At 37.1% G+C, this 16,309-nt stretch overlaps 1 protein-coding gene across 1 annotated transcript; it reads left to right on the top strand.

Annotated features, from left to right (window-relative positions):
- The first annotated feature begins 7,481 nt into the window (after positions 1–7,481).
- LOC121980478 (3-hydroxy-3-methylglutaryl-coenzyme A reductase 3-like) lies at positions 7,482–11,470 on the top strand. The gene is made up of 4 exons (XM_042532544.1): positions 7,482–8,477; positions 8,957–9,138; positions 9,869–10,215; positions 10,958–11,470. The coding sequence occupies exons 1-4, from the start codon at positions 7,561–7,563 to the stop codon at positions 11,198–11,200; spliced, it is 1,689 nt and encodes a 562-aa protein (XP_042388478.1). The 5' UTR covers positions 7,482–7,560; the 3' UTR covers positions 11,201–11,470.
- Positions 11,471–16,309: the final 4,839 nt, after the last annotated feature.

The following is a 16,309-nucleotide window of genomic DNA, read 5'->3' as shown; positions in this document are numbered from 1 at the left end:
CACCTACGTCTTTTGTGTTTGCATTTACTTTCCGCTGCGTTTCTACTCTGTGTTTAAATCGTTAAAATAACCACGAGCGCTATTCACCCCCCCTCCCCCCCTTCTAGCGCTTTCGATCCATCATTTTCTGCAGTACAAGGAAACATAAAAACTATAAGCCCATAGGCTTAGTAAGTCCCTTTCCTACTCACAAAAACCATGAATCATGCATGAACATAAAGTGATAACATGTTCATTTGGTAAATCATAACATAACATGTGAGAGCATAAGCATAAATTCATATCATATCATGTGAGAGCATAAACTTAAAGTAGTAACATGATCATATAAGCATCATAGTCATATTTTCAAGAGCATCTTAAGTAAGCATAAAGGAAACCATATAACATGAACTTGTAGATGCAAGATGTTCTTTTGAAAACATGTATCATGAAATGAGTATATGCAAGATGTTCTTTTGAAAACATATATCATATACATACTTAAATATAATCTCAACATGAGGGTCCGGCTTGTACCATATACATACATAAATGCGCACATCCTAAATAGATCCAAGGTAACAAATCTTGAACCTACTAGGAACTAGGCCCGTTTCATAGACCATCGACCTAGGGGCAACTTAGGAGCCCATCCCTTTTACTAGGCCCCTTTCATAGACCATCGATCTAGGGGCGCTTGTGGAGCCCACCCTTGGTACAAGCCATACAAAGTAAAATAGAATGTCATATCATAACATATTATGTTCTTGTCATATCATAACATTTCATGTTCTTGTCATATCATGAATAGTGCTCTTGATCCCAACTTAAGGGAAGCATCTCTTAGGCTTTTCATCTTACATAAGCCTTGCATAAACATAGCATGATGGCACCAAGTGTACATAACATATAGCATATCATAAAAACATAACATGATAACATGAAGTGCACATTAAATAGCATCTCATAAAAAAACATAACATGATAACATGAAGTGCACATTAAATAGCATCTCATAAAAAAACATAACATGATAACATGAAGTGCACATATCAATTAACATGGTGACATAAAAATTCATATCATATCATAAGAGTCAACATCATGCATGATTAAAGTTTTTGAAACTTCTTACAAGTCCTAAATCATGCTTGGCCGAAACATATAAACATACATCATAGATTTTCAAACAACATGGAGACATGAAATCAACTACCTAAGTCCTCATAATCATTAATCATAACATGTAAGACCTTAGGAACCCTAGGTAGCTTCTTTAACCTCATTCTTCTTATCTTGGCCGAAACATGAAGGCATGTTTTAAATTTTTCTTTAATCAATTTAAAGCATGAAACTTTTGCAACCTACATAGCATAGCAAGTGAGTCCTTTGGTAACCATAAGTGAGGTTCTAACTCTAATATTCAACCTTGGCCGAAACCTCAAGGTGGTATTTCTAGGTTTTTCATGCAACATAAGCCATGGAAATTTAACCTAACATTGCATAGGAAATCATACATCATGAGGAAGCATAAAACAAGTATAGTTTAGGTCTACAACTTTCTCTAAGCCTCTAATTCAACCTTGGCCGAAACCTAAAGGTAAGGTTTCTTGGTTTTCATGCAACTTAAGACATGGAAATTCAATCTAACATTGTATAGAAAATCATACATCATGAGAAAGTATAAACAAAAGTATAATTTAGGTCTACAACTTTCTCTAAGCCTCTAATTCAACCTTGGCCGAACCCTAAAGGTAAGGTTTCTAGGTTTTTCATGCAACTTAAGACATGAAAATTCAATCTAACATTGTATAAAAAATCATACATCATGAGGAAGCATAAACAAGTATAGTTTAGGTCTACAACTTTCTCTAAGCCTCTAATTCAACCTTGGCCGAACCCTAAAGGTAAGGTTTCTAGGTTTTTCATGCAACTTAAGACATGGAAATTCAATCTAACATTGTATAGAAAATCATACATCATGAGGAAGCATAAACAAGTATGGTTAAATTTCAAAACCTTGCCTTAGACCTTGTGTTCATCCTTGGCCGAAACCTAAGGTAAGATTCTAGGTTTTGTTTATACATCATGTAGCATGAAAACTTAACTAACAACATATAATAGATCATGTATCATGAAGGAGCATAAACAACATGTTTAGATTTCAAAACCTTGCTCTAAACCTTATGTTCATCCTTGGCCGAAACCTAAGGTAAGATTCTAGGTTTTGTTTATACAACATGTAGCATGAAAACTTAACTAACAACATGTAATAGATCATGTATCATGAAGGAGCATCAACAAGCATGTTTAGATTTCAAAACCTTGCTCTAAACCTTATGTTCATCCTTGGCCGAAACCTAAGGTAAGATTCTAGGTTTTGTTTATACAACATGTAGCATGAAAACTTAACTAATCAACATGTAATAGATCATGTATCATGAAGGAGCATAACAAACATGTTTTCCTTTCAAAAACTTATCATGGCCGAACCCTAAGTCTCTTTTCAAAACATTTTAAGCATAGAAAACGTAGGAGACTACTTGTACTGCAGGTGAGGGGGAATACTTACATCTCTCGCTTAATTCTCGAAGAGAAGTAACCTTGCTTGTGAAACTTTTCCTAGAGAGAAAATCTTTTTGCTTGGTTCGACAATGGTGAGGAAGAAGGAGCTTGGTTTCGGTGGAGAGGAGGAGGGAGGAGGAAGAAAAGAAAATGAAATTTTCTCTTTCCTTTTCTCCTTTTATTCCAAATGAAAGGAAGAAGAAAAAATGAATTTTTCCTTCCCTTTTCTTTTACTCATCCTAAATGAAGGGATAAAGTAAAAACTCTCTTTTCATTGTAAGAAGAAGAAGGAAACTTGGACTTCTCCTTCTTAGTGAAGAGAACCTTCACTTTCCTTACATTTAACCATAATTTCCCTCTTTTCATATCAGCACACCCCTGCTGGGGCTACTGGTTATAACATGGAACCACTTACTAAGAGATCCAAGGTTCAATCCTTGGTCATGTCTCTTTTTGGTTCTTTTTATTTTATTATTTTAAAGAAGAATCCACATGAAACCTATTTAATCATGCATAAATTCATGTAAAATTTCTAGGGATCCTATGGGTGTTACAGTGCGAGCTTTTGCTTTGAATGAAACATGGGCTTGATATATCACATATTTTTATTATGCAATTATATTTTTATTTAATTTGTGATTTTAGTGTTAGCACATTGAAATAAAAAAATTAATTTGGATATTTAATATTACATTCTTTAATATTATAAAAATCTTTTGAAACCTATCATGCCCATGTTGGGCCTGATATGGTCTCATATCAGGCCCACGTTGGGCCTAATATGGTCTAATATCAGGCCCACATTGGACCTGATATCGTTTTATATCAGGCCTAGGTTGGGCCTGATATGGTCTCATATCAGTCCCACATTGGGCCTGATATGATACCATATCAGGCCCAATATGGCATTGAAATTTTTTTAGACCATGCAACCACCCCTAGAGAGTTGTACATCAGTAATGGATTGCACTGTTGGAGTCCTTGCAATATCATATTCTAACCAGACTTTGGATGAGTCCAATCAGAGGTGTCTAGATCCATCAGTGGATTTTGACCAAAAATCACTGATGGTCTTACACTACTTGGATTTACTTGAAATCAGATTCCCTATAAAGGTTTGAGAGGGGAGATGATATATATGGTGACAAAACTTAGTTATACACTTTGGATAAGAAGTTCTTGCTCCGTGCCATTTGACACAAAACATGTGAAGCTTATTTGTATTCAATGAACAACAACCGAGAGAGGAGAAGCTTTAATATTAGTTAATATATACATTTATATATATATGTATATATATATATTAATATTCTTATTTTATCTAAAGTTTTTGTAGTTATTCAAAATTACAATTTCTTTAGCTCATTGTATCGATTTATTTTATTCTACATATTACTCCTTTTTTTTTTAGGGTATTGATTTTCTTCAAATTCTCGTTCTGTAGGAAGCTTTGAGAGAGGTGGAGCTATGGATTTTAATGCACACCTTTTAAGTTACGAGAACCAACACCCGTCATTTTATTTTTAAGTCAAAAACTTAGGCAGAGATTAAAGCTATGTTCCAATATTATTAGTTATATTTTACTCCCCACGCTGTTGACTTTAAACCCATGATAGCACATTTTTAGGTTATAAAAGGGAAAGATAGTATCAAATCTTTTGAAACCTATCAGGCCCACGTTGGGCCTGATATGGTCTCATATCAGGCCCATGTTGGGCTTGATATGATATCATATCAGTTCCAATATGAGGTTGAAATTTTTTCAGACCATGCAACCACCCTTAGAGAGTTGTACATCAGTGATGGATAGCACCGTTGGAGTCCTTGCAATACCAGAATCTAACCAGACTTTGAATGAGTCCAATCAGAGGTGTCTAGGTCCATCAGTGGGTTTTGACTAAAATCCATTGATGATCCTACGCTACTTGGATTTACTTGAAATCAGGTTCCCTATGAAAGTTTGAAAGGGTAGATGATATATATGGTGACAAGACTTATTTATATACCTTGTATAAGAAGTTCTTGCTTCGTGTCATTTGACATGGAACAGTGCACCTTATTTGTATTCAATGAACGACAACTGGTGTCCAATTTTATTTTTCTTTCAAGCATAACAACAATCATTTTGTCTAAGTTTTAACTTAGTTATTGTTTAAAACATATTTACATAACTTTGAAATTAACAACCCCTACTTGTTGAATTGAAATGCAGAGACAAAAACAACGTTGGAACTGATTATCCCCATTCCTGTGTAGTGCCACATAGGTTTCAGGATCCCTAACTCTTAACTCACGCAGATATAGTGGAAGATCTCTATATGCTTGGTCATAATCTCCAACAACTTTCTTCATCGCTTTCTCTCGAGCTATGTATGCTTTTCTGTATGATATGGTCACTTCAAACCTAGCTTTTTATATCTGATATAATCATACTTGGCTTGTACTATTCATTAGGAAGAAATTGCTTTTCAACAAAAGACACTACAAAGGCAGAAGATGATGCTTGATGATCAACACTTTCCCTAATGGTGCCACATTGGTGTTCCTTTATATATTTCGTAACAATGAACTCTACATCCCCCCTCCCCCCAACTACTTTCCATGTACATGGTTGATTGAAGCAGATGACTTTTACTTTATTTTTTCGAGTGTCAACTTGGTTATATCTCATATGTTTAACCATGACATGTTTCACAAGTGCATTCTTGAACTCTTGTCGAGATGAAAAAATCTGTCCAACATAAAATTCATGCTCTTTTGTTGCCTCTTCAATCAACCTTTGGAGCAATCGAGAATTTAGAATATATGTATCATTAGCTATTAGTAACTCCTCCTCTAAGTCACTATACTGCTCTGGAGAAATTTCATATTATTCAATCTGCATATCATCAGCTAAGAATTCTTGTACATCTGTATTACATTGTAATTCCTCTCCAATTCGGGTATAATACCCTTCCTCCTCACTCCAAGTAGGCTCAAAGTAATCACCAAGTGTTGTACAAGGATTCAGAACCTCATCTTTTGAATACTTGCTTCTTCATTTAGATTAAATGTGAAATTACTGTTTCTATTTCTATTTGTGTTAGACACCCCACTATACTCCAAAGACGATGGAATATTTGTTATGGATAATCCTCCTACATGAGCTCCATGTCCAATGCTAGAATTTGTATCAAGCGTATTTTATATTTCAGAGAGAATTTCTTCAGTTATATAATCGTTCCTGATAAATAAATTACAAACTAATTTAGTTAATTTGCAACTACATAATCAAGTGATGTTGTACATACAAATTTATCAAAGATGAAGTATATTATGTACCTATTAGATTTTCATAATTTACCATTGGTTGTGATACAATTCGACTGATATGAGCCTATGATTTTTGTAATTTTGCATAATTCCAACCACTAGGAAGGGTTAAGCAAGGAAAAACTGTTTATGATGTAAATGCAAAGTTTTAACCAAACATAACGTTGGACCTGATATGATCCCATATCAAGCCCATGATCGTCCTGATATGGTATGATATCAGACCCATCGTGGGTCTGATATGGTATGATATTAGGCCCATCGTGTGCCTGATATGGTATGATATTAGGCCCATCGTGGACCTGATATCATCTAATATCAGGCCCACATTGAATCAGAAAATTCTTGTAAACTAGGAGCACCACTGAGAAAATGAGAGGCCTAAATAAAAAATGGTTAGCACAATTTAATTCTTTACAACCATAGAACCTAACAACACGTTAAATGAGTGTAATCAAATAATTTTGGGTCGATAAGTGCTTTTTGGTATAAACACATTGATGGAGCAACGATAATTAGATTTATGCAAACTCCCAATCACTATGTAGGGTTGAGCGAGATAGAAGGTAGATATGATATCAAACCAAACTTTTGATCAAGGCAGAAAGTGGGTATGATATGATCTCATATCAGGCCCAACGTCCTGATACCTACCATACTAAACTAAAATGTAGGAGCAAGGTCTAGCTGAAACCTAGCATTATAGTGAAGCACCTTGCAAATTGATTATGTATTGGAGTAGATCATATTGCATGTATTGGAGTAGATTATATTACAGGTGTTGTTGAATATTTATTCCACAAATATCCAATGAAACCATAAACACGATTTTTGTCATCTCCCTTTGTAACAAAACTATAACTTTTTTTTTTACATCAGTACCCTATTTTACAGTAATAAATCTATACATAAATTACTAAATCTTTAACTGTATTCTTCTATTAATTTCACTCTTGCTAGAAGTTTATCCTTCAACATTGACGCCCTTAAATGTTATCCTTTGAACTCCTTTTGAAACTCTTACGGATCACTAAATCTTAATTGGTCTTTTGCAATCCCACCAATCAGCACGACAAGGAATGACAAGCGAAGGAGGTTCATATTTATTTCGTATTTATAAAACTAGGTAGAGAGATGGAGAGAGAGGCGTTGAAAGGACGTGCATCCGAATCATATAATAATTTTTAATTCAATTTGTAGCTTGGATGCTTTAGAAGATGATGATTGAAAATAAGAGGTTGGAAGGGGTAAACTAGAAATTTAATTTTTGGTCTCTACATTTTTTAGTATAAATTACTATCTTACGCTTTTTTGATAAATATAATATATAAATTATGCCTTTTAGTAAATTGTCGAAATAAAAAAGAGCAATTCATTTTTTTAATGTGAAATAAGTTGAGAAAATTTTTTTACCGTGAATTTTTTTCGTCCTCATATAAATAAACAGAACTAATTGAAGAAACAAACTATTTTATTAAGTGATTACATACACATTCAAGTTACTTCGTACTGTTTCCGTCATTTTCGAAAATAGAAGTAGTTTTCTTTTTTTCCGCAACGAAAACAAATGCTCTGTGTTTAATTCTATAAATTGCTTTGCTGGAATCATCTACTCTCTGCAGTTTCCTCCCTTTTCTGCAATCTAATTTCCGGCTGGGGCGAAGCGTTGCGCGCGAAACCCTTGCCTCTTTCTTCACCACCATGTACCTCCGTCGTCGGCTTCCTCTTAGCTCCGTCTCCGCCTCCGCCAAGACTCACATCCCCGCCCCAGCCGCCCCCGTGCAGGCCTCCGACGCCCTCCCTCTCCCGATCCGCTATACCAACCTCCTTTTCGCCGCTCTCTTCGCCGCCTCCCTCGTCTTCCTTATGCGCCGGTGGCGCGAGGAGCTCCGCCTCTCTTCCCCGCTCCACGGCGTTGGCCTCGCCGAGATCGTCGCCATCGTCGGTCTCGTCGCGTCCCTCATCTACCTCTTCAGCTTCTTTGGCATCGCTTTCGTCCAGTCCATCGTATCCTCGAACGACGAGGAGGACGATTTCCTCCTCTCTAACTCCGCGGAGGCCCCTTCATCCCCAGTTCCTGTGCCTTGCACGCTCCTCTGCTCCGCCTCCTCCCTTGAGGAAATGCCGGATCCCAACCCTGACGACGAGGAGCTCATTTCCTCCGTCATCACGGGAAAGACACCATCCTACGTTCTTGAGACCAAGCTGGGCGATTGTCGGAGAGCAGCAGGGATCAGGCGAGAGGCGCTTCGGCGGACTACCGGGAAGGACCTTGAGGGGCTTCCTCTTGACGGATTCGATTACGGGTCCATATTCGGACAGTGCTGCGAGCTCCCTGTAGGGTACGTGCAGCTTCCGGTGGGGATCGCCGGGCCACTGGTGCTGGATGGGACGAGGTACTATGTGCCCATGGCCACCACCGAGGGGTGCCTAGTGGCGAGCACCAACAGGGGTTGTAAGGCCATCGCAGAGTCTGGAGGAGCTACCGGAATCGTGCTGAGGGATGGTATGACGCGAGCTCCAATAGTGAGGCTACCGTCGGCCAGCCGTGCTGCAGAGCTCAAAGCCTTTTTGGAGGCGCCCAACAATTTCGAAACGATATCCCTCGTGTTTAACAAGTAATCCTTCTTTTTCTCCTTCAACTCTTCATTCGCAAATAGGGATCTATGAGAATCGTAGGCATGGTTTGCTGTTCGTTAAAACGTTAGTTTCTTAATTCTTTCTTTTATTAATTGACTCCCATCATTCTGCTGAAAACGATTTCTAACTTATCTGATTTTGCCCCAAGTTATGATGTTTGTTACAACTCTCAATTGTATTCTGAGATCCATATTCCCTGTCTGTTTCTTCTTTAGTGATTATCAATCTACGTTCTTGACATCATTTATCTGTTGCTTCTTTGTAGTTAATAAAATGTCATTTTTGATTTGTAGTCTCTTTCATCTGAACATTGAAATTAAACTCAAGAAAAAACAAGATTAAAGGTTATAATTTTCCAATATAGTCCACAATTACTCCTGAAATGTAAATAATTGTGTGATTTTCACTTTTTTGAATAACAATCTGATTTATTTTCAACGTGCATGAACATCTACAGATCAAGCAGATTTGCCAAGCTTCAGGATATCAAATGTGCACTGGCTGGGAGGAACCTTTATATGAGATTCAGTTGCAGCACAGGAGATGCCATGGGTATGAATATGGTCTCCAAGGGCATGCAAAATGTGTTGGACTATCTTCTTGGAGACTTCCCAGGAATGGAAGTAATTGCAATTTCCGGTGAGCTTCTTTGTCCTACTTGATCCATCCCTCTGCCAGTGTATTCACACACTAGACATTAGGACGCTCCTATTCGATGATCCCTTAACCAAAACACCAGATAGATTTGGTCATCAAAACAATTTCTTATAGCTTGATTTAGGAGAACTTTCCATTTCAAAAGACCCTATCAGTTTCAGTTTTTAGAATGATAATTCAGCTGTACATGAGACTTCTTATGTTTCTTTCAATAATTATGTCACTTTGAATTCATTATGTATGATGTAATTTTCATATTCTCTGTTCCATGCTAGATAAGAAAATTATCTTCACCTATCAGAGTTTAACCTTTGCACTGATTTTTTTGACACCATAGTTAAATTTTGCCTAATGTATTGAAAATTTCTCCAATTCCAAATGGTAGGGACTTATAGCTTGTTGTATTCATGGGATGATGTTATTACTTTTCCATTGAAAAATTCAGAGTCAGTTGTTTGATTAATTCGTGTTAGTTCTATATATTATAATAGAAGAAACTTATTGGATCACATGGACTAGATGCAATGTTGCAATTCAATCCTTTTTGGAGTACACCCATAATTGAGGGATGGATGTAAACACATAAATCACGTGGTGCAAAGTTGACTAGGACAAGTCAGCTTTGCTTTTCCTGACCATCACAAACAACACATAAAATCCCATCCTTTTATTAGCATGGTGTGTTTGAGTTTTGTTCTCTCTCTCTCTCTAGGTAATTACTGCTCGGACAAGAAACCAGCTGCTGTAAATTGGATCGAAGGCCGGGGTAAATCTGTGGTTTGTGAGGCAATTATCAAAGAGGAGGTGGTAAAGAAGGTTCTTAAGACCAATGTACCAGCGTTGGTTGAACTTAACATGATTAAGAACCTTGCTGGGTCTGCAGTTGCTGGAGCTCTTGGAGGGTTTAACGCTCATGCCAGCAATATTGTCTCTGCTGTATTCATTGCCACTGGCCAAGATCCTGCTCAAAATATTGAGAGTTCACACTGCATCACCATGATGGAAGCTGTGAATGATGGAAAGGATCTCCATGTATCCGTGACTATGCCATCCATTGAGGTAATCCTCGTCTTTCAATTAGTTCATCAGTTAAACTCATTTTACCTTTTTATTCCTGAATTGATCCACATACTCTTAACTTAGTAAATGCTCCCAGTACGTTGTGTGTGATAAGTTGAAATTCATAGATGTATAGAGATTTTTCATGAGGATGGTGAAAATATCACATAGAATCAAGATTCAGTAGTATTCTGTTATGTGATGGTTTATTTTTCTTGTGCTACAATTGGTTCTTAAATTGGCTCAATATTTCTAGCAATAACAGTTGGTCTGATGCTTCACCACTTGACTCAATTTCACTTGGCTTCCACTTCATTATAAGATTGATGGCTTCAATTAGGATTCATACGTAACATGAGACTATTCTGCTACACCTTTATTACTCTCATCCTTATCACGGTGGTCCAAGGAGTTCGTCTTTTTAACAAGGTCACTAAAAAAAAATTTCATCTGAATCAAAATCATTATTTGTCCAACAGTTTTATTTTTAGATCTGAGTTTATCCATGAATGCATGTTGAATAACCTCAATTGGATCTATTCTACACATCATGAGCTTTTAGTCCGAACCAGCCTTCTCACTTGTCTCATCTTATTCTACAAAAAAGTTGGTCTCTTTCCTTTTCCAGGTGATAGACGGGTGTCATCTTATGCCAGGCAACGAAAGCAATGAAAAATAATTGAACTTAGCTGCAATTGGTCACAACTGAGTTCTTGTTGCTGTTGTGTTGTGCGTATTGCAGGTGGGCACTGTGGGTGGTGGGACTCAGCTGGCTTCTCAAGCTGCTTGTTTGGACCTTCTGTGCGTGAAGGGTGCAAGCCTGGAGACCCCTGGGGCCAATGCCAGGCTGCTGGCCACCATTGTGGCTGGTGCTGTTCTAGCTGGAGAACTGTCTCTTCTCTCTGCTCTCGCGGCAGGTCAACTCGTAAGGAGCCACATGAAATACAACCGATCCAGCAAAGAGCTCATGAAAGTTGCCCTCTAACATAATCCCATGTTCAATTGTCACAAATCTTCCCATTCCCCAAGTGAAGGACAAAAGCTTCAAGCAGAGTTGGCCAAAGAACATGTGACCGATTGAAGCTAGAGGAGGCGAAGTGAGGACCAGCAAAAGTTACCTAAATTTATCTTCTGCAAGTTTATCCTCGTTATGTAGTGACATAATTGTGATGTGAGTCATGTTGACATTTTTAGCATCTATATGTAGTTAGTACAATCTAAAATCGGTACAGTTTGCTGTTTTTGAGTTTCATCAGAGCTTTGTGGTGTGGTGAAGACTACTAATTTGGAAGCCAGATAGGATCCAATTTTGGTTCCTTCAAGTTAAATCACGAGCAGCATGCCAAGCTTTAGGATCCTTTAGAGGTGAACACAAGAATACTAACTTGACCTGGCAACATGAGACTTTTAGAGCTGGGAATTTGGTTCTTTCATTGAGGACGAAGGACGAAATATATGTTCTTTGTGTTGATTCATGATGGTGTAAGAAGTATCACATACGATCGAATATAAATTTTGATATTGGTAAAATATTAAAAATTAAGTCTATTTAAGGTTTGCTCGGTTAATCAAGTTTACAAGGAAGTCCTAGTTGAGGTTAGACAAGGAAGTCCTAGTTGAGATAAGGTAAAGAAGTCATGAAAAGAGAGATTGGGCAGAAAGTCTTAGTAGATCGAGAACATCGGATAAAAAGTTTTGAGGGTCGAGGACACTAGGTAGTAAATCTATACGGGTCAAGGACTAGAGGTCTAGTGGAAAGTCCCAAGGATCAAGATCAAGCTAAGCTAAAGATCAAACAGATCAGGTGAACCAAAGTTTGGCATCAAGTACAACTCTCTCAAGTGGAGTGGTGAGGACGTGCTCTTGAAAAGAGAGCAGTAGGCATTGGCCTAACCTAACGTTTCACGAGAAACCTAAAATTCAGACTAAACAGTTAGAAAGTTGTCCATTATAATTTTATTATGTATGTACTAATATTGTGATGTAGGAAGCTACAAATGAGAGCGGGCCGAAAACAGGTAATTCTGGACGCTCAGAGTGGATCTAAGCGACCAGAGGACCGGGCACCCCAAATTGGTTCAGGTGCCCAGATGGTTCAAAATCTAGCCTGTGTCGAGATGAGGTGGCATGCCATGATTGGACAGTGCACGTCATCTTCCAAGCTCTCGGAAGGGATAAAGTTATAACGGAAGAGCTTTTGTACAAATGGTGTCATGTTAGCAGTTTAGATGCTCGGAAGGGATCCCAGCATCTAGAGTTGGCTAACTCATTGATGGAGGAGGATCGAATAAGCCAAGCTGGGGTGCCCGGGGTTAGTCTAGGCACCGAGAATTATCTTTAAAAGAGGCTTCAAACAGTAGCTTCAATCATCCCATTGACACCTCTTTGCTTTCATTCCATGCCAAAGCTCCGACAACAACGACAACATTCAAATAGCTATTCTGCACATCTTCGACTTAGAAACTCTGCTACGCTTAAGTTTCAATGATGCAACGCCACTACAAACTCAAACAAGGCTAGTGTTATATGTGAGAGGTGTCCTGAGGTAATCATCTTATATAATGTACTATTTATTAGAAAAATAAAATCGCTATTTGAGTGTACATTCTTTATGTATATGATTTGATTTTAAATTAAATTAATAAAGTCCACAATATAATGCATAGTACGAGAGAAATTGTGATTGGATCATAATTAGTGAGTATCTTGCCATATGTCATTATATACGTATTAAAATATTTCTTAGTCGATGAATTAACCTGTCATAAGAATATTTCATAGATTGTTATATGATGTCATAAATATTCTCATAGTGACTATTAGTATGAATAGTCCTTAGACCTAAAGTCACTATGGTTCCTTATATAAAGAGTTGTGTACTTTGGTATCGACAAACGTCACCTATAATAAGGTAGACTATAAACCGATTACAAGGTACGCAATAAGTTATGCGGAGGGTTTCGAGTGATGTAGATAAGATCTATGCCTTCCATATTACGAAAGTGATATTTGTGGACCCCTTGATTATGTAGGACTACTAAAATGCATGACCATAATCAAATGAGTCAATATGAGATATTGATCTTATTTGATTAAGTGAGTCTACTTGGAGATTAAGAAACACAACGATTGATAAGAGGATGACATGATCTATGTCTTATTGATCAATCTACATATCGAGAATAGAAGAACCAAGTCATAGAGTATAATAGACACAGAAAGGTTAAATTGGATCTCGACATTCTTGTCACTTGAGTAGCAATTATGTATTATTAAATGTCACTCATTGCTTATGTATCTTAAATATTATTTTAGATATATTTCCAACGTTATGAGAACCTATTAGATTACACACAAAGAACATGTTGATTTGGAAATGAGTTTATTTTAATTTGACTAAAATATGATTGGCCCTAAGATTACAAGGTTAAGTCTAATCCGATTTAGACTCAATTGAATCCAATTATTGGATTATTGGATTGAGTGGAGTTAGACTCAAGTGAATCCAACCATTGGATCATTGGATTGAGTTAATCTGAATTAGTTTCAATGGATTAGACTCAACCGCTAAGGATTATTTTCCATTAAAGAGCTTAATGGAAGGAGAATTAATGTCCTTTAAAGAGGTTAATGGAGTATTAAAGAAAGCAAGAACAAATGACAAAAACCTTTTGTATTCATTGGATGAGTACAAAAGGCCTTTTGCATTGCATTTTCGTGTAAGGGTTTTTGCTTATCTTCTTCCTCCTCTTCTCTTGGTCAAACCACCCAAACATGCTAGCACAAAAAAGGTGGTTCTTTTCTAAATCTAAGTTTGTGCGACAAATGTGGAACATGTTCATGTAGATATCGTGGAGACACGGACGTTTTGATTGCGCTGAGATCTACTGAAGAATCAAAGTTGCTGTCAGGAGTATCATTCACGCAACAAGTTAACTATTCTATTTGATAGAGTAGCAAGAAGGAGTATATCATATTCGCATGAATCTCTAGAGGGATCCTTTTCTGCTATGTTATATATTGTTTTATGTATAAGATCCCTACAAAGGTCATACACACTACGAGTTTATCCGAAAGACATAAAATAACTTTGAGAATTGGATTCTTAGATCGAGAGAGATTGAATCTGGTTGGACCAAACGATGGACAAATATAGAAAGAGTTTGGTCCATCAGAAGCACAGGAGGGCCACTTCTCTTGTAGACAAGTTAGACCCTCTTTGGTTAATCATGAACCAAATTAGTTTGGTTTTAAACAAAGAGGTTTTTATTTTTGAACTAAGGTGTTTTGGTTTTGAACCAAGATGGTTTAGTCTTGAATCAAATTTAAAGCTAATGGATAAGGTTTTGGGTTAGCGGCTACAAGGGTCTCGAGTTCATCTTGATGGACTAAGGGAAGCAACTCATTCAAGGATTTGATAAATTAATTTTGCTTCGGGGGCACTACCCCCTAACCCCCACAAGGGTCGTTGCCCCCTTAACCCCCACTTGCTAACCGGCTAGTGGGACTGACGTAGGGTTGCAGCTCATCAATCATTGTTTAGAATCATAATAAAATTGTGTCATTGATCTATTACAAATGTTGTATGCCATGGTGCATGGTTATGGCTCCTTACCCTAATATGATTGACTTATTGTGTGTGTGCATGTTGCAATTTATAATACGGTATGCGAGTCGTGCCTTTTACCTTTATACTTCCAGTTATAAAATTAGACTACCCTTAAATGTAACTCGAGGTTTCTTTTCATTGTACTATACAATTAAGAATAATATTAGTCTACTGGATGACGATGGAAAAAGGAGAAGGCCAACAACACACGACAACCAATGAAGCACTTAGAGAAGATGCAATTCCTTAGGTTACCCTATCTATCTTCTCATTGGCTTGAGAAGATCTTCGTATACGGGCCATAACCATGACATGTTTCTTATTATGCATATATGTGATGTATACCATGCTTATATATGATGCATGCTTGACTAGTTATCATAGTTAGGTAAATTTAACATGCCTACCAAAGTTTGGTACTCACTACTACCTTAATCAATTGTTATCATGTTTGTCAAAGTAAAGCGACTCGATTTATCTTGGTAAAGTACGACAGAACAATTGTGATGTCTGACTATTGAACTTTGGGTGCGACTTAACTAAGTTATCTCAATTAGATTGAGAACTTAGAGACATATTTCATACAATGGTAAATGAACAAATAGTCTTGTCCACCTAATTATACAAGAGTTGCATATGATGTAATTGGTAAACGTTGTATATCTAAATTATACAAGTCTTGGGTGATTAGCCAAAACTAACTTAAGATCAGGTATAATATGGATCTTGTCCCACTTGAATGTCATTGCTATTAGGTATAGAGCTAGTAGTGTGGGTAAACTATGGTTGCCTAGATCCAGGTTGCCTAGATCCATGACTTGTTCCTACCAAGTTTTACAATTCAGTGGAAGAATCATTTAATTAAAGGCCTAATTAAATGATTGAAATATGATACTTATTTTTATATTTTCTTATTGTAGATCACTATATCGTCTAATACGTGGAATACTCTCTCTCTTGCAATCTATCCTTAATAAGGACAAGTTTAATGGAGCTAATTTTCTGGACTGGTACAGAAACTTGAGAATTATCCTCAAGCAAGAAAGAAAATTGTACATCCTAGAGCAACACATTCCTGAACCAGCCACCACTACTATTATTCATGCTGATAAGGATGCTTATAAGAAGCATCAAGATGATGCATTAGATGTGTCATGCCTTATGCTTTCTACCATAAACTCTGAGCTTCAGAAGCAACATGAGAACATGGATGCTTATGGTATGATTGAACATTGTAGACAACTCTATCAAGGGAGGACAAGACATGAGAGATTTGACATATCTAAGGCTTTATTTTCATACAAAATGCAAGAAGGAAGTCTCGTAAGAAGTCATGTATTTAAAATGATTGGGTACGTAAATAACCTTGAAAGATCGAGATTTCCATTGGGCCAAGAATTAGCCACTGACCTAGTTCTGCAATCATTGCCAGAAGACTATATTCAATTTCTTATAAACTATAACATGAATGAAATTGAAAAACCG

Source organism: Zingiber officinale, chromosome 5A (genome assembly GCF_018446385.1).
Source record: "Zingiber officinale cultivar Zhangliang chromosome 5A, Zo_v1.1, whole genome shotgun sequence".
Lineage (NCBI taxonomy): Eukaryota > Viridiplantae > Streptophyta > Magnoliopsida > Zingiberales > Zingiberaceae > Zingiber > Zingiber officinale.
Note: the sequence above shows the minus strand (reverse complement) of the source record. Positions and strands in the feature narration are given on the sequence as shown.

Bases quoted from the DNA above. Each gene is read 5' to 3' on its own strand.
- LOC121980478 (XM_042532544.1), top strand. From the start codon at position 7,561: ATGTACCTCCGTCGTCGGCTTCCTCTTAGCTCCGTCTCCGCCTCCGCC. The intron at 9,139-9,868 runs GTGAGCTTCTTT...CTCTCTCTCTAG, and splicing joins GGAAGTAATTGCAATTTCCG to GTAATTACTGCTCGGACAAG. The intron at 10,216-10,957 runs GTAATCCTCGTC...TGCGTATTGCAG, and splicing joins TGACTATGCCATCCATTGAG to GTGGGCACTGTGGGTGGTGG.